The sequence below is a fragment of the Dermacentor silvarum genome, chromosome 11, assembly GCF_013339745.2.
Source record: "Dermacentor silvarum isolate Dsil-2018 chromosome 11, BIME_Dsil_1.4, whole genome shotgun sequence".
NCBI lineage: Eukaryota > Metazoa > Arthropoda > Arachnida > Ixodida > Ixodidae > Dermacentor > Dermacentor silvarum.
In genome coordinates this window covers 51,983,653-52,009,595 of record NC_051164.1, presented here as the reverse complement: position 1 = coordinate 52,009,595, position 25,943 = coordinate 51,983,653, and the positions used below count along the sequence as shown (strand labels likewise).

Sequence of the window (25,943 nt, the reverse complement as noted above, 5' to 3'; positions counted from 1 at the left end):
CTTTCTTTTTAAAATTGGTAATACTTAATGCTATGCTAATGAAACGCAAGTCAGTGTAAATTGCTCCTAATGCGAACCTTGGAGTGGAGAATCAGCTTTCGTGGGCACGTGGCATACTTCAGAGACAACAACAACAACAACAACAACAACAACAACAACAACAACAACAACAACAACAACAACAACAACAACAACAACAACAACAACAACAACAACAACAACAACAACAACAACAACAACAACAACAACAACAACAACAACAACAACAACAACCCACTGTAACGGTGTGGCGTGTCTAAAGTAATCATTCTGAGATTTCCAATAGCCGGCTCTAACGTATACCCTGCGTCCTCATGTTTCGACATGTAAAATTAAAAAAAGGAAGATGACAAAAAGGCACGAGGCACGAGAACGCGAGCTCGAGCTCAGTGAAGAAGATCGAGGAACCGCGTAGTGCTCGTCTTGGTTGGGTGTTACTTCTCAACTGCACTAGCCTCCAAGCCTTCTACTTCAGTAGCCTCCAAGCCTTCAACTGCAGTAGCTTCCAAGCCTTCAACTGCAGTAGCCTCACGATATGGATCTGCAGCAACTACGCAGGAAGTCCAAGGTAAGCACGCACTCTGAAGGGTGAAACGGCTGCGTCGAATGCAGCGGAGCTTGAAGGGCTAGGAGGATGCGTGAACTGTAGACGCACATGCGAAATGAGACGACACAGGGAAATACGGCTGCCAACTGGGACTGAATATGGAACGATACCACGGCGTCATCCGTTTTTTTCTGTTATCATGCGTCGCAAAGAGTGACTGCTCTAGGTGATGACGGCGCGTGGCGGTGTCCCGAGTGAATACTAGGCTTTACATAGCATGAGTAATGCTCCGCGTACTTTCAGTAATGGTTTGATATACATACCGCTATAAGGTTCGTAAACGTCCTGCCTTATTGTATGACATCTCAGCAATTTATAAGTAAATGCGAGTCACACAATAATTTAGCCACTCGCACTCTTGAACACACGTATGAAACGCTGTTTACTAAATTAAGTTCTCCAATGGTAAAAGGACAAAACAATAAAAAAAGGAGATCGCTGCAGAACACGAGTCCTTGCACTGATTGTGTGCATCCATCTTTCGTCTGCTCAATAAATGCTGCTTAATTTTTTTGGCACACGTTAAAATGAGCCCGCAAAACGTGAAGAATGGCCATGTGACTATTGTCGTGTGGCACTTTTCTCGCGCTTCTGCGGGCTGCTTTCAGGCTTGGAGATAAGCTTTATGTAGCACGTATACAGCAACAAAAAGATGGATCCATAATTGTTCATGATGGCCTACAATGCTCTTATCGACAATGTTGCTCTGATTATTATATTTGAGAAGTGATTTAACCATTAATTCAAGTTATGTAATTAGACGAAATAAAGCATTCAGTCTGACTTGCTGCAAACGACAGCAAACAACATTACCTTGGTGCTGTCCAGTTACGTGGCACTGACCTATTCTTACACTTTTACGCAAGTTACGTGGGACACACTATATATATATATATATATATATATATATATATATATATATATATATATGGTAACGCATTACAAAAGCAGAAGCTGCCAGCAGTGCGCCCGCCTGAAGCCTCACCTGGACCAGGCACAGAAGCGCATGTTGATTAGAAGCTGCGCGTCGATCACAGTTTTAGTTATCTGATAAATGTGCTGTGAGTGGCCCTTTTCGGTTAAAACCGAATCCCGAAAAAAATATTTGGAGGATGCTTAAGCTTCGCCTTGGAGAGTGGAACGCGATAGCATTCAAAGATCCCTTACTGCTTCTCACGCTTCCCGACAACTGCAGCCTATGTAACCACAATGCTTGCTGGGAAACGCTGGCGGCGAGCGCTACGCGCCGAGGCGAGCTTTCTAGTACACACGCGTCCTCTTGCGTGTGCCGATCCCGGAGGTAGTCCACAGCCGCACCAAAAAAAAAAAAAACTTTCAGGTTTCTGCTATTGTTTCGCACGTTTAATATTTCAATCTGAGAATATTTAACATAAAAGGCACGCGCTGTCGGTGTTTAGTTTCGTGACATTTGTTTTTGGGCTGGTCATTCTGAAAATTCCGAGGAATAAGTTTGTGAAGAGTGTAAGGACAAGGTATGAGCAATATTAGTGATCGAATGGCGTGGCAATACAACCCGCATATACCGCACGTCATATAGCAAGGCGTGGCATATACATATACCTAAATATATACGGCAATTTTCGCTCACGGAAGCTCCGCCGGCGCCGACATCGACACCGGACTTTCCGCGACACGGGGCCCCTAACGCTATCCCTTGAAGAAACGTTCGGCGTCCGTCGTTCAGCGTAAACGCTATGAAGGCATCCGCTAACTCTCGTTCTATGTGACGCCGCAGGCGTTTCAAACGCAGCCCACCCGAAGTCATTCGGAAGTCAAGAGCAAGCGTCCGGAGGGTTCCCAGCACCACAAAGGGCGGCGCAAGAGCTCGGTGGCACCCAAGCCAGCCCCGTGCCCAGCTCCACCGGACCCCGCGGCCATCGTGGCCCAAACCCGGGCCACTGCGAACCGACTGGTCGCTGCCGCAGCCGGGAAAGTGAGTGTCCCTGCGCTCCTCTCCATTCCAGATTCGGTGCGCTGAGGCACTGCACGGAACTGCGATGGATTCTGCATTTCCTTATATGTGCTGTTTCCCAGAGGCGTGCGCGCGACGCGCAGTTAGCTTGGATGTCAAACGACGAGAGAACGCGTCAGCTTGTCCGTGAACGTTAATTACCCTGCGCGGAACAACCGGATTATACCAGGTACGTGGATGGCAGTGACAACGATTTTAGCCCCGTCTTGTGGCCCAACTATATAGTTTAAGCAGAGAAGATGCACAACTAATATTGTAGTGACCAACCAAGCTTAAACATCCCTGGTTGCTGGCCTAAAGTATCGGCGGCGATAAAATCGTTAACTTGCAGATTGTTCATATTTCTTTCGATAAGACGGCCGTGTAACAAAGAAAAGAAAATGTTTCTAACAAGTTGTTGTTTGATAAAGCGTCACAAGATCTCGCTACCTGCGTTATTATATATAGTGCTTGCCATGGCTCCAGTTGCGCGGAATTTCGTGAGGGGTAAAACGTATACGGACAAGGTAGAACTCCGTCTCTGGTATCTCGTGAGACGCACCTGCTGTCGTGTAAAAGCCTACGCCGCTGGACACAACATAGATTTGACTATTACGCTTGTATTGAAAGCCACCTGTACTAACGCTACACGTGTGCTGGTTTTCTCTGCGGAATTCCACACTGAAACAACATTGCACGAACATTCGCACTGCGACAAATATACGCCCTACAACCCCATCGTTCCTTTCACAAAGTGAGTAGCTGGAGCAGTGTTGAACTCTTCCATTGCATTGACAATCATCACTGATGTTTGCTGTACAAGTTTTCTCTGTTCACACATGAGCTTATGCTGTGACCATAGCCATGCGAATTTGGCCTCTATACGAGGAGTCTTTACGTAAGGATACGGTGCATCAGAGAAATCGTTTTACTCGGCGTCCGCGACACCAGATTTTATAATTTGTATTGGAAGTAAAAACAAAATGATGTCCTTGGGGAACACATATATTTTACTTTGGTAATCATTTGATTGCGCGAATTGTTAAAAACAGCAAAACTAATACATTTAAGGATGAAGTTTACGACGCAGTAACGCGGTAATCAGAAATTATACGTCCCTTCCACTCCGCGGAGATGGTCGAACAGCGAAGCTGTGTTAGTTAAAGCGAGTGTTACGAGTGTTAGATGTGCATGTGTTGCCCGTGACTGCAACTGCGTAAACACAAGTAAACACTAATCTACAACACATACTTATATTGAAACGTTGCGAGAAGAGGCAACGACTTCCACCGCTACTCGACGAGTGTCCGCACACGCGTTCTCTGGTCAAAAAATGCCGAGCCGCCGCCAGAGACATCGGCTGCAGTTACAGACACCGCGTGCGTTCTGCGCGAACGCAGGGAAACGCGAACGGCGTCGGCAGCAATTCTGCGCGTTGTGCGTTATGCGAAAGGGCGCGCCGCACAGAAACAGCTTCTCTTATACCCATCGCCCCGCCTCCTTGCGCTCAGCGCGGCCTCTCATTGGTCGCCTTGTTCCCCAGCGCGCCTCTCCTCCTTTGGTGGTCACATGACCTGCACTCCCCCCGACGCCGCTCTCATCCTTTTCTGGTCACGTGACCTGCGTGACACCGGTGGACGGACGGACGGCGCAACCTCGACCTACAGCAGCTCCGCTGTTAAAATGACATCACACTGTAAACTGCACCCAGTGAGATATCTTAAGTGGACAAAGTTGGCGTCATACACCACTCTAAAAGATACTACTAATTCGTGTTTAGGACGTCTAAAAAAACCGTCAACGCTGTCACAATTCCACGTAAACTGCACGTCAAGGTTATCCGTTTTAGGGTGCTATAACCGATGCAGTTCATAAAACTGTGATAGCTGAGTTTCTTTAGTGTGTGTACGTGTGTGCGTACGTGTGTTTGTGCGTGTCTGTGCATGCATGCGTGCGTGCGTGCGTGCGTGCGGCCTGGCGGGCTCTCGCATGTAGAGTTACTGATTTGTAATCCGAGTGCCTCATATCTTTCTTAAACTTACCAATTTTCGACAATTATAGCGAACACTATGAGGCCGTAAAAAGAAAATGAGCGCAGCTTGCACTAGTGCTGCAAGGCTGGAGCAAGCAGCGGAGCTTGTGATCGACCAAGCTAAAGACACTCGCGTTCTCATTCTCGAAACTCGGGATCTTCGACTCGACGACGCCTCTTCTCGGTTGCAGCTTCGGCACGGTATTCCGGATCGGCTCGCAGCCGACGCGCAGATTCTCGGTTGGCCGCACGACGCGCTTCAAGACGCGGCCTGGCGAAGCGTTGACATATCTAAGTGAAACGAAGCACATGTGGTTGCTAGGCGACGCGAAGTGACGTCATGGCTAGACGGAGCACGTGCACGGTCGTAGCAGCTGGGCGCGGCGGTGCCAAGCGGCGGCGAAGCGAGGCGCAGCTGTGCCAAGTGGCTGCTAGGCAACGCGTGGTGACGTCATCGCCAGGCGCAGTTTCTGGTCTACGCTACACGGGCCAACCTCCGGCCTTAAGCAGCTAAGCTGTTAAAACTTATTCTTGCAGTCGCCAGATTTCCGCCTTGTCTTCAAAATGCAACAAATTTTCATTGACACAGGCTCAGCCATTGTCTAATGAGAAAAATTTTTAGCGTGTGGCTTTTATTTAGAGGGAAAAGTAAGAGTTGATCAAAAACTAAAGCGCGCCTTCTTGTAAGTTGCTAGCGAAAGCTTCCGGCTGAGAAATCGCCGTGACATTTCTCGAGCGACGCGAATTGCCCATAACGCGCCTCTGTTCCAGGATGTCGGGTCACCGACACATCCCGGCGCGCATTCCGGCGGAGTTCTCAGCCCATCCTCCCTTCACGAATCCCGCCTGCGTGGCTTGGCCGTCGCCGCGGTCGCCTTGACAGTCGTGCTCGCGACCGTCAGCCTGTTAACGCTAGCCCTTTGGCGGCGAAGCGCCAAGACGTCGTCGTCGGCGCCCTGTGACACCCGGGGTTGCCAGGCGTTTGCCGAGGCCTACGGGAAGCGCATGCGGCGCGACGTGCCGCCCTGCAGCGACTTCGCCGAGTTCGTTTGCGGAGCTTACGCCAGGAAGGACGAGTCCGTCCGGTGGAAGGCTTACGAGGCGTTCCGCAGCGACCTGGTGCTCCCTGCGCACAACGACTCCCTCCTGTCGTACAAGTCGCAGAACACCCGCCAGAAGGCGTGGGTCTTCTACAGGAACTGCGAAGACGTGGTCACGGGGGATGCCGACAACACCAAGACCGTGCTCGGCATGATGAAGGAAGCGAGGCTCGACTGGCCTGCGAGGAACGCTCTCCCGGATGCCGTGTACAGCATTCTGTACTTGCAGGTAACATGCGCAATTATCCGGCGACACGCAGATATACAGCAGATAAGAGAGCTAGAGAGGAGCAGGTAGGAGCGCTGATTCTCCCGACACGGCCGTAGAACGGACGCCTTGCCGATTTAAGCTTCTAGGATCAGCACAAAGGTGCCGGTAAACTTTTGGGTTGAGTAAACGCTCGTTAAAGCAAAGCACGGGAAGAGATGAGGACAAGAGGATTACAAGCAACTTACAAGAAAAAGGAGAGGTATGCCAATTCTTCGTTTCTGTAGATATGTAAAGCTTAAGAAGCTCACGAAGGCTTGGTGTCCATTTTATTCGCCACACATTTCAAAGGGTGGTGATAGATGTGAGCAGCAGCAGCGCCTCTAACAGCAGGAGCTCGACGCCTTCGTTCTGTTAACGTCAACGTCGTGAGCTCTCGGAGTGGGAATTGTTGTCTTGTACTTGTTAAAGCGAGGCATTCTTTGGGGACCTAGCTAGCGTAGACACGAAGGGGAGAGTGCACATTACAAAGACACGAAGCAAGACAGGAGGCAAGCGTTGGAAGACAGCACTGTAGATAGCAAGGCGCAGTGCAGTAATAGGATACTAATGGACCGCTGAGGCTGAAAGTATTACTCGCGGACAAAATACCCAGCCGTTTTTACCATAGAGTCTTGCGTATACAGCGGGACGTATATCCCTTGCCAGCCGTGGTTACTACGTGGCTAAGACGGCGCGCTGGCTGAGCGCGAGGTAATGGGTTCAATTCCGTGCTCCGGCGGCCATATTTTCATAGGAGTGAAATGCAAGAATTCCACGTGTAATGCGTTTGGCTACTCGAAAAGTCCCGATGGCTGAAATTATACCGGTGTACTCCACTTCAGCGCACCCTCATTCACTCTGTGCAGTTTCGGAACATATACATTGCAAATAGGGAGCCTACATGCAAGCGCCGTTTTAGGGTGGTGACAACCTTTGTAAGGGTACTGGCCGCCGCCAGCTAAATTGGCGGGTAAAATTTTCCGCCAAATATAGCATGGGGGGAATCAAAAAGGCGAAGAGACCAGCCGACAGACCACGTTTCCCGCAACCGTTGGTGCCGTGAAACTAATTCAATTTTTAAAATAAACTTTGGCTTCAGCAGCCAGAGACCCACAGTGTGCCTGAGAGCATTGCATGGCACGTCTACGTTTTAGTTAAACAGGCTTTTAAGCACAGTTTTTATTACAGCACACTTCAAAAAACACCCTTTATATCGTGTGTACAACTGGAAGGAAACGACAATGTTTATTAGAGTTCACAATCTTGTCGTGAGAAAATACTACCACGAGCACTTGTTGCTTTGTATGCTATGAAAAAAAAAAGTTTGATGCGTTAAAATAAAAGGAAAAGGCAACTAGTATATTAAAGATGTATGCAGGTTTCGTGAGCGCATTGGTGGAAAACTAAATTAAAGAAATTTATTAGATCGCGTGCCAAAATGGGTACATCAGAGCGTGACAAAAAGAAAGCAGGAATGCGCCGCGTCTTCCAGCAAAATCGGGAACCAAAATGGCTACTCACCAAATTTGGCGATAAATAGCGCTCAATATTTCGGAGTTGTCACCACCCTAAAACGGCGCTTGCATGTAGGTTCCCTAATTGCAAACTTTGAGGAGCACCCTCCGGCGGGAAGAAGGGCGTTCAAAACCACGCGGTCGCTCCTCCGGCGCAACGCTCGGCTTTCTTCAAGGGTGTACAATCCTGGGAAAGGGTCCCGCGTCATCGAAACCGGTGAACCCTGTGGGCGCAACAAAACCCCAACCTCCGTATTGTAGAACATCCCTCCACTAAACCCTCCTCCTTATTCATGATGATGATGATGATGATGATTTATTGGCTTCCCCTTTGAAACTGGGCGGGAACATATCTTCACATAACCTGCTTGAGTTACTCAGGTGTCAATGCTTTTCCTTCTAGCATTCTTGTATACATCTCTTAATCTTCTCTATCTACCTTATACCGCTGCCTATGCCTGTAATGGATCCGGTCGTGTCAGTCTCTTCCATGATTTTTTTTCCACCAGTACTCTAAACGTCTTTCGTTTATCTCTACTGTGACCGGCTGATATTTCTGTCTACTTTAAATCCGAACGCTTCTGGAAGTTTTACGTTACCTGCTGGTCTCGCTGGGTGAATTCCTTCGCATGCCATTAGGATGTGCCGAGTGGTCTCCGGATTTTTGCTGCAGCATACACATGCCTCATCTAATTGCGAATATTTGCTCCAGTATGTTTTGGTCCTTAGGCAACAAGCTCGAGCCTCAAATAGCAAGGCACTTCTCTTCGTGTTATGGCACATATTTCCCCCTCAAACTTCTTTTTTCTCTTTCTTGTAAATTTCTATGGCGTTTCCCGTTGCATTCTTTGCATCCAATTCGCTTTATATTTTTCTCTCACTTTCTTATTCATTGCTACTGATCGTCTATCTACACTTTCAATTACCCTGTACTTGATTGCTGAGTCTCTTGACCTTTTCCTCCATTCTGTGTCGACGCTTTTTAGTAACAGATACTTGTGCACTTCAGCTGCCCATTTATGTTGATCCATTTATCCTGGATGGATGGATGGATGGATGGGGCTGAACCCTTTAAATCGGGTGGTGGCATACGCCACCTAGCCATGACTATTAACATATTTTGTACTTTGTGGTGGGTGAAATTTCACCCCTGCCTTGATTTTAGCCACCAATAAGATAACATCCGTTTGGTTATTTCTACCCGCTTAAAGTCTATTTTGCCTTCGCTGTCCCTAAACCCGAATGCTCTGAAAAAAAAAAAAAAAAACGCCCCGTTGCTTTGCACTGTAGGGTTAAGCCCTTTACAGAAAAGTATGAGGTGTTCAGTCGTTTCCTCTTCTTCTCCACACGCACCGCACAACGTGTCTATACCTTGGTACTTGACTCGGTAAATCCTGAAAATCTATGGCAGCGCCCCCTCTTGAGAGAAGTCGGCACTGCACTTCGTTAACACTCCACGGCGAAGGATGGTGCAGTGCTGAGCTCACTGGAGTGGAGAAAGTTTCAAGTAGAAGAGTGTTTGAGAGCACGGGAGTAAGTGATATGGCTTATCGTAAAGTGAAGAAGTTTTATTTGTTTCGCCGAGTTTTTAAATTCTTATTTACGGTTGAGGAAAGGCGGATGAACACGTTGGTGTATTATAGCCCTGGCGATCACTATGCTTTCCGATAACAGCGCGAAAGCTATAAACTGCTATCTATGGTCATCGTCATTTCGAAGATACTATCGACATTTGAAGGGTCATGCGTAAGTAAAGTTAGAAGGTACGTGGACATATAGTTAGATGCTTTGTGGAAGTTCCAAAAGTTCTGCTAATGACGCTGTAAAATCTGTAAAAGTTCTGTAATGACGCTATGGGGTATAAGAAGACAATCCATGCGTTCGCTTCTAGATTAAGTTAGATAATCTAATGATCAGTGAAATAGGCTAATGAAGGACGACTCCTCTGAGCTTGAGCTTTGAACCTTCCACAAATCACAAACCGTGGAGGAGCGAAAATTGAGCGACTTACTTTAGGTGAACGTGTTGAATGTACGCGCGAACAATAACGTGAATCGTTTCAACAGGCCAAACTGGCCTGGCCGACTCCGCTCGAATACTCGATCAAGGAGCTCGACATCGGCAACGTCCACGTCACCTTCTCACCTTCGGCTGACGTGGAGAAATACGCGCGCGACCGAAGACGGAGAATGGACAAGAGGAAGGACCACGCCGACTTCTTCAACGCCCTGGTGCAAGCCTTCGGCAACGAAACGGGGGTCGCCGTCGACGACGACTTCGAAGGGACGATGCTGTTGGAAAAGGAGCACATGGAGGCCATCAGCGGCTCACCCGGCGCTGCCTCGGGCCAGGCGGGAACCGTGATGTCGGACTCCGGTGGCGGCTTGGCAAAGCGCTGGCACCGCTCTCTCGCAGAGGTGTTTTCCGAGCGACTCTTTTCGGAGAACACGAAGGTCACCTTTGTGGCCACCGACCAAAGGTGGTTCGAGCGCCTGCTCAAGCATATCGTGTCCAACGAGTCCAACGCGGTGCTCATGCTGGGATGGCGCGCCGCCCAGGAGGCGTCCCAGTACGGTAACCGCGAGCTCGCCCTCAGCTACTACCGCACCGAGCAGCATCCCCTGGAGAGTTACATGGTGCACTGCTTCGACCTCTTCTCGGATCTCATGGGCCTGGCTTCAATCAAAGACTACGTGGCCGCGCACTTCACCAAGGTGAGTCTTCCCACAGACTCGTTTTTTTTTCTTTGTGTGCACGTTACGTGGCACGGATGAGAATTAGAAGCTACGAAAGGCTTAATCGTTGTTAGTCACATTTGTGCGAAGGAGCAGACAATGAAACCAATGAGAACGTTGGGGAAATTATTTATTTCGACATAATATGGTAAAAGGACATAAATGGGGACGAAAAGATAACTTGTAGCAAGTGGCAGCTCAACACCTACATTGTCTTCATGTCAATTAAACGTAATTTATATTTGATCTATGCCTACTGTGGCTCCTTGTGTGTCTATTCGTATCCTTAATAGATATGTCTCATAAGGACAAAAATAAAGAAAAAATAAACACGGAAGTCTGGTGGTCACCTCACAGCGTACAGTTCACAACAAAAATCGCTAGAGGATCATACGCGAAGGGAGCCACATGATGGATGCGCAAAAGTTTAGGCGTGTCTGAAAAGCCATAGCTTGTTACAAAAACTGACTAGTAGGTACGGTGGTGCTGTGATCCTTCAGCGATACAGTGGGGGTGCTCCTTATTTAGTAGATGCATTTATCAAATATTCGTGCCTGAGGCTTCAAACGCTCTGGTGACATCATTTATTCAACTTTCTCCTTCGTTCGAAATTTGCAAGCGCCGATAGCTTTTTAAGCACATGACAATTAGTATTTGCGCACATCCGTAACGACTGCAAATAGTCGCATTTATACTGCAATATTTTGTCCATAATGATCAGTTTCCAAAGTGACAAAGCCGCTTGAAGGTCGATGGTTTGGTAAACCCACGTACGGTCCATGATTGGACCACAGGGCTAGCAGCTCCGCGGACGTTAAGTCAAGGCTTAATCAGAACATCTAGCATTTATCAGCCTTTCGATTAGCTGGAACGTTCACATTAAAATCTGCTCTTTCCTATGGCGGACAGGAACAGCAAAGCAAGTCGAGAACGGGATCTACGTTTTAACGCATATCTAAACTGGTTGCGAGGCGAAATAAAATGTCCGTGTGCGAGACATCAATGCTGAGCAGCTGAAGTAGCCATGCAATCACACGTTCCCTTAATTCATATCCGACATGCAATTGTTGCTATTGCACAAAAGCCCTAAACAGACTAAGGCCCTAAAAACAGACTAAAAATGGGGAGGAGCCACCACCTTAGGTTAAAGATAGGACGCCAGCTGTGAATATGAAAGATAGAAAATTGAATAATCACCGAAACGCATGTGAAAGCGAACTCAAGTGCAAAGGATTTTTTTTTTCGAATTAGTGAGTTCTTTCATGTTTTGTTGTCGTCCTCTTGTATATACTGCCGTCAGTGCAAAAAAACATGGCATTTCGTCGTCCGCTCTGCGTCCATGTTAGCTTTCTCGTCCTGTTTTTCGTCTTCTTCCCCCCCCCCCCCCCCCCCACACACACACACACACACACCCGCTAATTCCCACACACGCACTAGCTCGCTTTCTTACCATATTACGGGTAGTACCTTAGATGTGATCTGCACCAGAAGTATAACGCTGCGCCGGTAAATGAGCTGCGGTAAAATTGCTCCTTGAACTAATTGGAGTCAAACTGTCGTGGTGCGCATCTCTTATACAGGAAATCCGCGATGACGTGACCCACATCGCTCAGATGATCCGGCGCATCTTCTTCGAGAAGCTCACCGACAGTGTCTACGATTGGAAGAACCTGTCGGTGCTCTATAGCCTGCTGGACAGCTCGCAGTCGCCGTCGCTGAACGAGCAGTTTGTCCTCCTGCCAACCTTGAGCAACAGCTTCCCGGAAAATCTGCGCCAGATCAAGGTACTCTTGCGGGACAAGCCGGACCTCGCCGCCGCCATCTATGCCCACCACCTGTCCGCGGAGCTGTACAGCAAGAAGACCTACTACTTCCGCGAGCACAAGGACCATTCCGTGGCCTACGCGATGCTGCCGCTGGTGCTCAACTTTCCCTACTACGAGCCAGACACCCCGCTGGCAATCAGGTTGGCACCTTGCAGTACTGCTGCTGACATAACTTGAAGAATAACCGTTGTCCGGGACCTATGTTAGCCTAACCTAGCCTAACTCTTGGATCATTAACTATTCTTAGGCATTTATTCATAAAAAAGAAATATTGAGAAGCCGGAAAGCATTTAAGATAGACTAGTTCGCCGTATCTGCAATCGCTATGACCACCCATCACTGACTTCCTGATAAGCAGGGCGAATGTGCGCACTCGATCTGAGAGAAACTACTATTTATATTTAAAATAACTGTACCAGAGCCTAACATGCCATTTTACGTCCGACGTCTTTTCTGTTATTTCTTGTTCCCGCGGTTATCACACAAAATAACGACATGATGGAACACTACCACCGTACTAAAACGCGTAAAAATTGCAGTAAACATGCTCTGTTTTTCCCCAAGAACGGTAAAGAATTAGAATTCATTACCAACAAGAAAGTATTACAATCTTCTTCATTAGCTTTCATGTCTAGTTTGCGGATAGTGACGTTATTCAATAAGTATGTTGTGTTATTGGCTTGTGTTTTAAGAACTTGGACATTCTTCTGCTTAAGAGAGCTTCTACTGCAGTTAAGTTTTGAATGCCTTCATTTTTTATCTTGCCTTCTTGTTTACCAGATATGTTGACAATTTGCATTTCTTTCAGCTATTTATTTAATAGCGAAATTTATGTTAGTTGTATGCTCCTGTCTTTATGTTTTATCGTCTTGTCTTCCTGTTTACCAGGTATGTTGACAATGTGCATTTCTTGCAGCTATTTATTCATTACGGACAAATTTGTTAGGTATATATCCCTGTGCTTCTTTCCCAACGTACTACAATCACTCCCAGTATTAATAATTATATTACGATAGGAGTGAAATTCAAGACCGCCCATGTACCGTGAATTGGGTGAACGGTAAAGAACACACAAAGAAACAAAATAGAAGGCATGAGCACTGCATTGCAAATTTCCTTTGTGAGTGCTACTCACAGGGCGCTCACACAATTTTGTGAATGCTGCTTATAGCTATACGGCTTCAAAAATTTCCACAATCGCCTGGTCCTTCCTTTTGCGCAGTTAAGGCGCTGCGAAGAAGGGGAAAGTACATAGGTGCGGGCAACACAATGGTGTGCCATGTGTACCTCCGTTACCTGCGCTTCAACAGCTGCGCGGTGCTCTTGCAATCTGCCATTAGGAAGAGGAGGATCGCAGAACCTGTTGCTATCTGCTATCGACTTATCTCGGTCTCTTGCCAGAAATACCCCATTTCCTATGCGTTAGTTAAATTGGGTACATTTCAGACCTAAATCCATCTTTGCCGTAAAGTCCAACTGCAATAAAAAATTGTCACCGCGTAAAAAGGCATAGTTCGTATAGAGCAGGTGTGGAGCAGCCTCGGGGCCAACTTTTACGTTCTATTGCGATAGCAATTATATCGACACTCCAGGCGCATTTCTGCCGTTGCCGTCGCCGTGAGGTTCCGTATGAAGTGCAACGGCGATAAAATCGTCGCCGCGTGCCGTATGCTGTTTGTCCCAGTGAAAGCGTGCGAGGGTGAGCCGGCGATTGCGGCTCAAACTCGTGCACACAGGGGATGGAAGCGCGCCGTGTTCCGTCGCGCGCAACGCTCCGCGGGGGGAGGATAGGGAGGGAGGGCTCGTTTGACCTCGGGTTGCCGTGAAATCACAGCGCAAGCGGACTGTGTCCCCGACGCAAATGGCATTGAAGATACAGCTGCCCGCGCGGGTGCACGCGGCCGCCGGGGCCACTGCACCTTGAAAGCTATCGGCGTCGGGGGCACAGTCCGCTGTGCGCTGTGTTTTCGCGGCTTAGTTCATGTTGATGCGAGGCGCAGCACAAAGGTCAATTCGGTCGCTGCCGCGCTTCCTCACTCAAGCGTTTTGACAGCGAGATCACGTGGTCATTGAGTGAGATGTGTTCATGTTTTGCGCACGTGATATCTTCCTTGTTCATTGAGTTAGTATGCCTGTGCTTACAAGTTCATACGGCCGATCAAACTACTATCCTTACTTCGTATAGATGTCCACTAATTTGCTATCGCAAGCGATGCTTCGCCTTTCGGGCTAAACTGCGACTTTTTTGAAGCACGAGTGGATGCGTCATGAGAAGCTCTTAAAAACAGACGTTTCTGTCACCAAAAATAATAAAAAAAGGAAAATGCAGAAATTATCGCCAGACGGAAATGACGCTGAGAATAAATCCGGCTCCTCGGCGCGTGCGGAAAATCTCGGCGGTGATGTGCGTCACGTCCTCTAGCCACCACATGTGCGCTTCGTATGCTTATGTTATATTCAAATGTTTCCAGAGAATTACACAAGCACTAGCCCTACAGCTTTGCCGAGATTGTTCCAACAGTACACATGATTTATTTAGAACGAATTTAGCTAATGTGAAATTTCGCTGCAGTTTGGCCTTAAGTCTCACCTCACGGTGTTCCCTAAGTAGATAGGATTTTGTCGTTTTTCCATAAGCTGTTAACGACAGCGAACTCTAGTGACTGTAAGGAAGACCAGTGTTTCTTCGTTCCGAGCCTCACGTTCTTGAATATGCTTGCTCCGAATCACGCCGGGCTGAGTGGGGTACAAATATCTGCGTCGACTCGGGTCTCTGACATTAGGCAGTTTTAGTATAGCGTGTAACAGCAAACGCAAATAAATAGCGTTAGCGTTGGCGTTGCGTGCTGCACACTGCGCGTGCGCTGTACGTAAACGGTGCTGGAGCTCTTACGTACGTACGCTATTTTCGCGATTTAGCGTTCAACGCTAACGCACGCAAAGTACGGACGCTGAGAAATAGCGCTGTCGAACATGGCGGCACCCATGGGTCCCCCTCTGTGAAATCTCGTGATGGCTACGCTCTCTTTCTGGTTGATCGCCAGTGACTATTTGAAATGAGCTTACGCTTCTTCTAAACTCACCTTAAACGCTAGTTATGAGCGCATAGCGCATCCAATTTCCGAGATCGTTCGGCGATTCCGGCGTTCCTAAGCCTGACGGGACGCGTCGCCATAGGAACAGCAGAATGGTTGCTAATGGATTTCCTTGGCTTGAATACGGTTGTCAAAAGGCTAAAGACGGTGCCCTGTCTTTGAACGTCTTCCTTGCCGTTTGCGTTCCCACACGTTAAACTAAACGTCTTGGAGGGACGTACACCATAGTGTCCAGCGTGCGGACCCCGCTAACGCTAACGCAAGCATTTTACGATATACTAAAACTGTCTATTTCTTAGCTGAAATTTGGAACAATTCCACAAAATACGGAACGTTTCTAAACGACTTTTTACAGCACCGCTTTCTATGTTCAGAGATACTCCTTGCTAAATATACGCGCAAGGGTAGTTTCCTATTCCGTTTAGCACTAGGAGGGCCAAAGTTGAAACTATATATGCGTGAACTGTGGGAAGCTGCTGACGTCTTAGAGATAGATGAGAGCTTAGAACAGCATGTGTATATAGTCGGAAAATGAAAAGTTTCTGGCAGTGTGACGAATGCAGTTTAAGTCATGGATCCGGGACCTCACAGATGCGCGTTGTAATACTGCTGAGGGATTCCTTTCAAATTTACCGCTCGAGTGCTCCGTAAAACGTAACTTTTGATAAGCTTTTGTGCGTGAGATGTTTGCGACCGTCAAATGGTCTATGGGGCGCAGGTACGGTACCCTGGGCACGTCTTTGGGATCACTCACAGCCGAAGTCTTCTTCGCCGAGGCCCAGAAGACAGCCACTCCACCGGCGATCCCCGCCTTCCTAGAGTGCGCGGCCCACAACGGCGGGAGAGAGCTCGCGGTTCCCATGGCCGGCATCAGCATGGCGTACAAGGTGTTTATGGAGAAAATGCGAGAAGCGTCCGGCACCGAGAAGCAACTGCACCTGGCCGGCCTGGAGCACTTGAGCCCGGGACAGTTGTTCTTCTTCGCCACCGTTTACCAACACTGCGGCTCTGCCGAATTGAGCATGGGCAACAAGATGCTCCGGCTGATCAGTGGCTTCAGCGAGGCCTACGCTTGCGCCAAGGCGAGTCCGATGCGAGCAGCGAAGTTCTGCAACCAGCTATAGTGACGGGACGGCTGCGCTTTCGGACAACGGAAGAATATGCTCGGAAGTTTTCTCGAATTTTCTCTCTATTTAGTTTCCCTTCACAGTTGCGTGACAGTCTCTGGAAGTCTTGTGACCGTGCTTTAGCCTGCGTTTCGAAATAATTGTCTAGGTGCTTAATACTTTGTACGAGAACCAGCGTCATCGAACTTGTAAGAAGGCGTGTTAATTCCTTGCGGAGACAGTGTTGCTCATTTTGGCTTTGTCGCTCGCTCCAGGCGTGCAGATGCTTTGCAAAAGTTATTGGACTCTCGGTAGATGTAAGCCCGCGAAATATCTATGCCACGTTGCGGACTGCCACGCGTTCGAGCTTTGCGTGGTACATAGTGAAATTTATTGCGTGTCAGGATCTGCGCAGAAATACTGCATATATGCTACTTGTGATAATCAGCTAGACTTTGTCGCAGACGCCACGACTGACTCAAGGATCTGTGGAAATGGTGTCCTGACACGATTATCTCGATACAAGGGCTATGGGAAAATCTGCCTTAAAATGAAGACAGGATGTGTTGAAGGTACACCAGATACTTTTTTCCCATGGTGAAGATTATCAGACGGCCACGTTCGTGTGTTACGCGTGTTTCTTGTTGTGCTTATGTCCTGTGATTCTAGTGGTGCCTATTATAAGGGGATATAAACCTATGTGGGCTGGTTTCCAAATTTCAAACCCCTACAGGCGTTTTACACTGAACATGATGAAGCGATGCGAACGTAGTGGATGTTTTTTTTTTCGCAGACCCTCCCTCTCACACGAGAGCGTAGAACTGTCCGCAACTTCAAAGGAAGCTTTAACTCGGGCCCTTCGGGCCCAACTCGGATGCCGCCTATTCAAATGCATGTAAAACGCAGAAATGCTTTTCAGAGATAACCACTGGGTCGATCTTCATGAAGTTTTGTTTTATTTTAGAGAGAAAGCTTAATTGTAGTGACGGCTTGACGCGGAATATTGATTTATGACCTGAAGTTTTAAAAAGAACTTTTCAAGGATTGGCAGTTTGAAAAAGATGATGCACGAAGTTTACAAATTGGTATGCCCCAAGAACCGATATCGCAGTTATGTAAATTGCATCCGTTGTAGCACCAAAATTGGAGAATATTGATATATCAATATACATCCTGATTAATTTGCTACTATATTTACGAGGGTTTTGAAAACGTCCTACTCACATATTAGTGGTCTATTTGAGAGCCTTATAAAAGCTGTTTCACTTAACTGGGACCAAATTTTAATATTATGCAAATGCTACGTAGCCGGACACAACCAAGCTAAGGTTGTCTGTCTTCGCTTGGAGATAACTCGACTGTTTTTTTTGCATTCTGCCTAAATAGATAATAATCTTAATGAAAAAGTCGCAGTTTCGCCCGAGAGGCGAAGCATCGATTGCGATAGCAAATTAGTAGACAGCTATACGAACTAAGAATAGTAGTTTTATCGGCCATATAAAGTTGTAAATATTCGCTGACTAACTAAAGCACAGTGCCACGCGCGCACAGGTAAACATGAACACATCTCGCTCGATGACCGCGGGAGCTCGTCAAAACGCTGGAGTGAGAAATCGCGCCAGTGGCACTTTGGCGCATCGCAGATCGCTTTCAAGATAGTTCCTTGAGCAGCAGCCGCGGAAGCGGAATGACCCTCCCCCCCCCTCCCGTCTCCGTCGCCTCCTGCCCGTGCCTCGCGCGTGAATGAAGACCGTGCGCTTTTGACCGCCTTCCTCTCTCGCGTGCGCGAGGTTATGCTGTGGTTGCCAGCTCACCCTCACACTCTTTCGCTCGCACAAACAATGCACGGCGTGCGGCGATGATTTTATCGACGTTGGACTTTAAACGGAACCTCACGGCGACGACGACGACGACGTAAAAAATGTCGCAGTTTCGCCCGAAAGGCGAAGCATCGATTGCGATAGCAAATTAGGAGAGAGCTATTCGGAGTAGGGAGAGTAGTTTTATCGGCTGCCTAAACTTGAACACATTGCCTTACTAACTGAATTAACAATCGTGGTGTAAGCGCGCACAAGCAAATATGAATAGATCACACTGAATGACCGCAGCCAACGACTGTCAAAACGTTGGCAACAAGCGCAGGTTCGCGTGGTCTATCGCTTCAATGGAAACTGAGCGGCGAATGCACAGCGCATACAAAGGTCGGAGCCGTGGGGAGATACACGAGACGGTGCGGGCGACCGGCACCGCCGGGAAAAGGGCAGAGAAGTTGTTGGCAGAGGAGAAGCTGCCCCCCCTCCCCCACCCTCTTCCCGTTTCTTGCTTTCGCGTGGGAGATTGGTGCCGGAGCACAGCGCCGCCCCACCTCCCTCCCTCCCATACCGCCACGGCCTTTCGCGCGACGGTCGTGTTTGCTTTCCACCGAGCGTTCGCTCTCCGTGATAGCGCGCGGGGGAGTTCGCCCTCCGTGATAGCATGCGTCCCCCGCGCGCTTTCGTTCGCGCATACGGCACGCGGCGGCGATTTTATCGCCCTTGGAATCTATACGGAACCTCACGGCGACGCCGACGGCAGAAATCCGGTTGAAGTGTCCATATAATTGCTATCGTAATAAAATGCGCTTGGAGTGTCCATGTAATTGCTATCGCAATAATAAATACCTTCTCAATTATGATAATTAGATGAAAAGTGTAATGAGAAAATTGTCGAACAACATGAAAAACTCCAGATACAGCTTTCTGTTGCTCAATACGTGCTACATTAAAGTTTTTTGTTTTTCCGAGCGCGAAAGACGCCCGCGAATACACGCAAGATTGTCGCGCGACTGGCGGCTCTAGGCACGTTGTTTGTATTCGCGGTCTTCATTCGCGCTCGGAAAAACAGTAGCACGTATTGAGCAACAGAAAGCTGTATCGGGAGTTTTTCATGTTGCAGCACAATTTTCTCATTGACAGTTTTCATCTAATTAGAATATTTCAGAAGCTGATTAATCAAGACTGATTATGTAATTAGGCGGATTGCAAAAAATAATCTGATTATCTCCAAGGGACGGCAAACAAAATTACCTTGGTTCTGTCCAGATACTCGGCATTTTCATATTGTTTAACCTTGGTGCATGATAGTTGGGACACCCTGCATATTCACCGTGCTAACGTGGTGGATTGTGTGAAGCTGTTCTGGCGCAGGTCGTGATCCCACGAGAGCCAGCACTTGCAGCTGATCTCTGTATGCAGTTGGTTTTGGATGGTCAGTTATCCCTCTGGCGACTGGCTGAAATCTTATCTACGCCACTTTTGACAATAAAGTAATAAAACTGAATACCCAAAGTTTTTTATTTTATTTATTTATTTACAAATACTGCCGTCTCAGTGTGAGACATTGCAGGGGTGGGTACATAAGTAGCCTAAATAGGCAAAATCAAACATTATATAGCATACAATCAGTAGAGCATGTTACATATGTGCATGGTAAGTACAAACAATATTGCGTGTAAAGAAGGGCATGTATTCAAAGCTACAAAATAAAGAGTACAACAGCAGATCTTAGAACTAATGAGAGATGTGGTAGATTTCTTTCGCGAATTCTGCGGGAGGTAGCTGTCGAAGTGAGCCGTCAAGGCCATTCCAGAGCTCGACTGTTGACGGGAAAAATGAAAACTTAAAAAGTGTTCAAGCGTGATTGAAATGGAACAAGGTTAAGGGCGTGAGTGCTTCGAGTTGCACGCGCAGGACACTTCACAAATGAAACCGGTGCCGCAATAACCGACGACCCGTGTAGGATTTTATGCAAAGTGATAAGACGCTCACACGTGCGTCTGTGTGCAAGTGTGTCAAGCGATAGGTGATGGGCATGTGAAGAGGGTGAAAAACGGTGGTCATATCTGTTGTAAATATATCTTATCGCTTTTTTTTGCAGAGATTCCAATTTGTTAGCGTCACAAGAAGAATACAGGGACCAGACAACGGACGCATACTCCAAAACTGGCCTGATCAGTGTCTTGTATGCAGTTAGTTTGCAATCCTTAGTAGCGTCTTTTAATGTACGTTTTAAATATGCTAATTTGCGAAGTGCCTTCGAGTGGATGCCGTCTATGTGTTTCTGCCATTTCATGTTATGAGCAAAAGTTACCCCGAGGTACTTGAATTCATCTACATGTGCAATTTTAGTGCCACTGAAACCATAATTAAAGTGCAAAGGTGTTTTCTTATTCGTGAAGGTCATCGAGACTGTCTTTGTTAGGTTAGGTGCTAGTTGCCAAGTATCGCTCCAAGCGCAAAACTTAGAAAAAACTTCATTTAATACTGACTGGTCATTTGCATCCGACACTTCGGAATACAGTACACAATCGCCTGCGTATAACCGTAGCTTAACTGGCGAGTTATCAGTGACCTTCACGGCGTCATTGATATAGATTATAAATAAAAGCGGGCCTAACACAGATCCTTGTGGCACAGCAGATGTAACTTCGATAGTATTGGACTTACTTTTACTAAAGGAAACGTACTGGCTTCTGTGATGCAAGTAATCAGCAATCCAAGTAATTAGTGGGTCATTTTTAATAACCTCACTAAGCTTGAGAAGCAGTTTACTATGACAGCAAGAGTCGAAAGCTTTAGCATAGTCTATAAATATAGCATCCAGCTGGCCTCGGCTATTTAGCACCGTAGCAATATCATGCGAAAACTCAATAAGTTGTGTTATTGTCGAGAAACCGGGCCGAAAACCATGTTGACACGCTGAGATAACGTTGTTCTCTGTTAAGTAACTAACAATGTGTTTGTGAATAATGTGTTCAAGTAACTTGCAACTAGTACATAACAAGGAAATCGGCCTGTAGTTAGGAATGATTTGCTTTTTACCAGATTTAAAAACTGGGACCACGTTAGCCGTTTTCCAAATGCTCGGAACGGTAGATGTCAGAAGTGATTTCCTAAAGATAATTGCGAGGTAACGTGCGTTCCACTCAGAGTATCGCTTAAGAAAAGTGTTTGGAATATCGTCTGGACCACAGCTTTTAGTTGTGTTGATGTTGAGTAAAAGATTAAGAACACCTTCGACAGTTATGGTAATATCGGGAAGCGCTGGGAGGGCAAGAGGGTTGAAAGGTGGATTAAGACCATCGTCGGAGACAAAAACGGACTCAAAGAAATTATTGAAAGCCTCTGAGATGCTGGAAGGCTCGGTACAGGGAATACCATCGATAATAAATGACGAAGAACTAGAATCATTAGGATTGATGGTTTTCCAAAACCTCGAAGGATTCTCTTTGAGAACAGTGGCTAGGGTCACATTGTAGTAGAAGTGTTTCGCCTCGTGCATTTTAGCTTTTAGTGTCGTCTTCAACGTACTTAGTAGACTGACAAAAGACTTGGTCTTTGTAACGACGCTTACGAACTCGTTTTATTCTGCACAACAGGTGGATTATTTCGCGATTGTTACCAGGAGAAAACTTTAGGGATGTACCTCAAGGTGACGTCATCAGCATAAGTCGCTTTTGAACGACAAAGAAACGTGCGCAGATCACGTGTACTGACAGATTGTCCAACAAGGACCACTACAACTTTTAATTGATCAAACAGGTAGTCTTGATAGTCTTGTGTTGATGCGTATGTTCCGTGCTGCGGTTGCTAGTGCTTATCGGCCTCTTGGAAGCCATTAGAGTGCTTTGAAATACTTTCGTAAAAACAGACGTAAATATCTGACGTACGTAACAAAATAGCGTTGTCCTCATTCCGCACGCTCCATACGTTGTTGGGCTTCTGTGGCTTACATATACGTATTGTCCAGTGCTCAAAAAACTAAAACGCGAATAACGTCTACGTGTATACGCTGAGAAACAGCATTGTCAACCATGGCGTCAAAGATTGCTTCTACTTTAGTGCGAATTGTTCCGACGGCTGTATCCTCGCCGTCCTTCATCGCCAGTGAACAGCAGCGAATTCAACTTTTGTTTTCCTCTCTACTCTCTTGAATCGCAAGCTGTAAGCGGCTATGCCGGGAAATTTCTGCGATCCTTTGGCGATTCTAGCGTCCGTAGGCCTTATGAGACGCGCCGGCATAGAAATGGCAGCATCTCTGCAAATGGATGGTTTTGGTTTGTAAATGTTTGACACAAGGCGCCAGATGGAGCATTGCTTCCTAAGGTTATTTTACGAGTATGTTAAAACTAAATGTCTTCATAGGGAGCTGTCACAAAAGAACGCGTAATCAAAGTGCGCGCCATGTGTCACGCAAGCCAGCGAATGAAGCACGCCGGCTCCGCGGCAGCTTCAACAGGGGGGGGGGGGGGGGGGTTGCAGAGCACATACGCCTCAAACAGCCGACGCCAGCGACAGTCTAGAAGTATCCACCAGGTACGCCAGGGCGACCGTAACCAGAGAGAGAGAGAGAGAGAGAGAGCGCACGCGCGTGCCGAGACGCCTTCTTACCCGGCGAGTCGAGAGAGGGAGAGATTACTACAGCACGAGCGTGCGCCAACAGGATGAGTCACCTTGACGACGCCCGACGGCGGTGGTCGAAGATGCGAATATTGACTAGAAGATTCCGAGGCTTTGGCCATGCTACGGGATTCCAACTTTGACCGAAGGTTCCGGAACCCCTGGTGAACGCTATAAAAGCACCGTGCGGGAATCATAAGAGGGTTCAGACCGCGCCGGTGAAGAGATGTAACGTGGCCGTCTGCAGAAGAAGGGGATTCCCCGCAAGCTAGTCAACGAGTTCATCAAGCGTCTGCATTTCCGGAACAAGTTCCTTCTTTGATATTTGCCTCGAGCTACGCCGAGATCGTCCGGCTCAAGACCAGCACGGGTGAATACGACTGGACGCTTAGTGTTCCTATTCATTTTGTACTTTACGTGTTGGACTCTTAGTGCTTGTCGTGAATTATTTTCCTGTGTTTTGTGAATACCCATCTGAATTGCATTGTGATGTGTCTAGCCTAAGGGTGCACGTGTGTGTGTAACTGTCTTGTGTGAAGAATATATTTTGTTGTGTTTTGACAACTCTGGGCTCTGACTCGGTCTTGGGACAGCAACCGGCGTTCGCTGGCGCACCAGAGGGCCCCTTACTAATTGTCCTTGCTTTCGTGAGATTATTTTCGGAAGCTGATAAGTCGGCTTTGGAATTTGGTCCGGCGTTCGCGCCTCGTTCACGGGATGTGTGACAGGAGCACACCGCGGCTTCCCACAAGCTCCCCACAAAGAACTTGGGCTTAACGCACGCATAAAGCGTCGAACGCTATTAAAAAACCCTCCGTTTCTTTTGCCTATTACTTCGCAGACGCCAGCTGTCCGTTGCCTGCGACCAAAGTTTCTACGACCATCAATACTGCTTTTCTTCAAGCATGCCACATGTTCTCAGCAAACGCTTTGTGTATTGCAAAGCTAACCAGCGGTGCACCCTTCACCCGGCCTCTACTAGCAGTGCATTTCTGCTCCACATAAGGCAAGAAATGGACGGAAGCGTGCACACGACTCATGGTGACATCTTGTTTCAGTTAAACGAAGTGCTCGCAGCAAAGCGTCCATAAAGGAACGGGGCTACGATCTGGTGTGGGCATTGAAAATAACCATTTGTCTTCAGCCTGCGCTTGGTATACGGCGTAAAGCAAGGCCCAGTGCCGAGTCTGGTTTTACGATTAACGGGTAAATACGTTTATTTAATTCACTTTCAATTTATCGTGTTTGCTAGCGCCTCCACATTTCAATAAACATACTGCGGCCCTCATTTTGGCCATCAGGTATGACGTAGCTTTCCCGCTGCATTATCAAGATCTATTGTAACGAGCATCGATAGTTAGTATGTGTTAATCCTAACTGACGAACTAATAACTGAAATTCACTGATTTAATTCTCAACTGACCAGCTTAGGGGACGCATTGCACGAGAAAAAAAAGTGAACCTCTTCTGAACATTAAGCCCAAGCATTTGCTTGACATCCTGTGCCTAGCACTATAGCTTCGAGAAATATGCCTGCACATGGAGGGACGAAGTATACACGAACACTCCACCTAACGCTTATCGACTTTCAGCAATTCCGTATTGAATATCTCCACCGAGATTCAGGTTACTCATTGGCCTTTGGGTCTGTTTGTTTGGCGCTGAATTTTTTTGTGTGCAACTATCTTTCAACAAGGATGCCTCGGTTGAGAAACTATTTCTTTATTTTGTAACACCATTATCTTCTTAACAACTGAAGAGGCATGATAGACAAAACCCCTTTTCAAATGAGATCTCCTTCTTGCCTGATGTGTTTGGAATGTGGAAAACACTCCTAAATTAAGGCTCCTAAATGCCAGAAGCAGCATCTCCACCTTCGCGAACAAAGTAACTGTAGCAGTTGGTAGCAGCTGTCAAAGAACTATGAACGTTGTTAGGATTGTGCACCGTCGAGATTAAGCTCTTCTTTCGTATTTAAGACAAGAAATGGTCCACAGTTTAGCTGCATTGGTCTGTATTGCGTCTCGAGAGGCGACTTCAACAACGACGTTGTCCAGTTCTGGCAGCTTCATTCCTCGGCTAATGCCACATAACCGTCTTCTGCTGTTTTATACGGTAATAACTTGCTTCTTTCATGAAGGCAAATATTAAGATGCAACATACTTCACTAGGTTGCCACGTACACGCTGCCTGCTTGATATTTATGAGCGTTCAAGGTTTGAAAAACCACTTCACGGTTGCTTTTCGTCGCCCGTCACGACAGACAGTCTTTATCAAATTCGTGTGAATAGTTTTGAAAGCTGGCGGCAAGGATATGGTCAAATCGCCTTCACGCAGTTCCGTGTGCATCAGAAGTGATGCCTGGGGTGAATATGTTATGCAATAGCTTCCTAGCTAACCTTGAAATAGACTGAGGGCTATAGAAATAGCCGATGGCCTTATTAGACGACAAGAGGACATCAATCTACAGTGACTCGAGATCAGCCGTTCGGCAATTTGCCAAAGGGACCATATCCGAGCTGGCCCTAGGGATACTAGGAAGCAAGCAGATCGAGCCACACACAGTGATCTGGTTTCCAGCCCACATGGGACAGATAGAGGGTGCCCCGCCCAACCTCAATGAGTCGGGACACAATGCTGCGCGAGGAATTATCAACCGCGTAGCTACGAGTGCCGGGCAGCGTGACCCTGGGGGTACTGACAATCGGGACTCTCCTTCCTTGTACAACGAAATTACTAAGCAATTTTACTTGGCTCGTAGGTTCTACCCCCTCCCACATTGTAAACTAAATAGACCTCAGGCTTTAACACTAAGGCGTCTAGAGACGGGGGCATACCCGAACCCGCTACTTCTACACAAATGTACCCCGAAATTTAGACAACCAATGCATGTGCACTATGCAATGACTTAGTGAGCTTACCTTACATGCTCTGGCGGTGTCCCTCGTTACGCGGCGATGAAAGCAACACTTCTTCACGTTGGGATGCGGTTCTACGCAGCCCCGACCTCGAAGAACAGTTATGGGCTGTCCAACGGGCCCGCGACGTGGCGGAGAGGCTCGGCCTCTCTGTCCCGACGTGGGGGCGCGACCCGCTGCGCGCTAGCGCGCGCCCTAAAGGACCCAAATAAAGTTATTTATCCATCCATCTATCTATAGGAATTTAATGGACAATGGCTCTTAAAAGGATATGGCGCAATGACTTGAAGTTACGAGCAAGAAAACACGACG

The 25,943-nt window shown here is 47.4% G+C and overlaps 1 protein-coding gene across 1 annotated transcript; it reads left to right on the top strand.

Annotated features, from left to right (window-relative positions):
* Nucleotides 1-574: 574 nt before the first annotated feature.
* Nucleotides 575-16,294, top strand: LOC119432582 (uncharacterized). Its single transcript, XM_037699744.2, has 6 exons — nt 575-607; nt 2,403-2,600; nt 5,422-5,979; nt 9,581-10,228; nt 11,830-12,215; nt 15,889-16,294. Exons 1-6 carry the CDS (start codon nt 575-577, stop codon nt 16,292-16,294), a joined length of 2,229 nt encoding a protein of 742 aa, XP_037555672.1.
* The last annotated feature ends 9,649 nt before the right edge of the window (nt 16,295-25,943 follow it).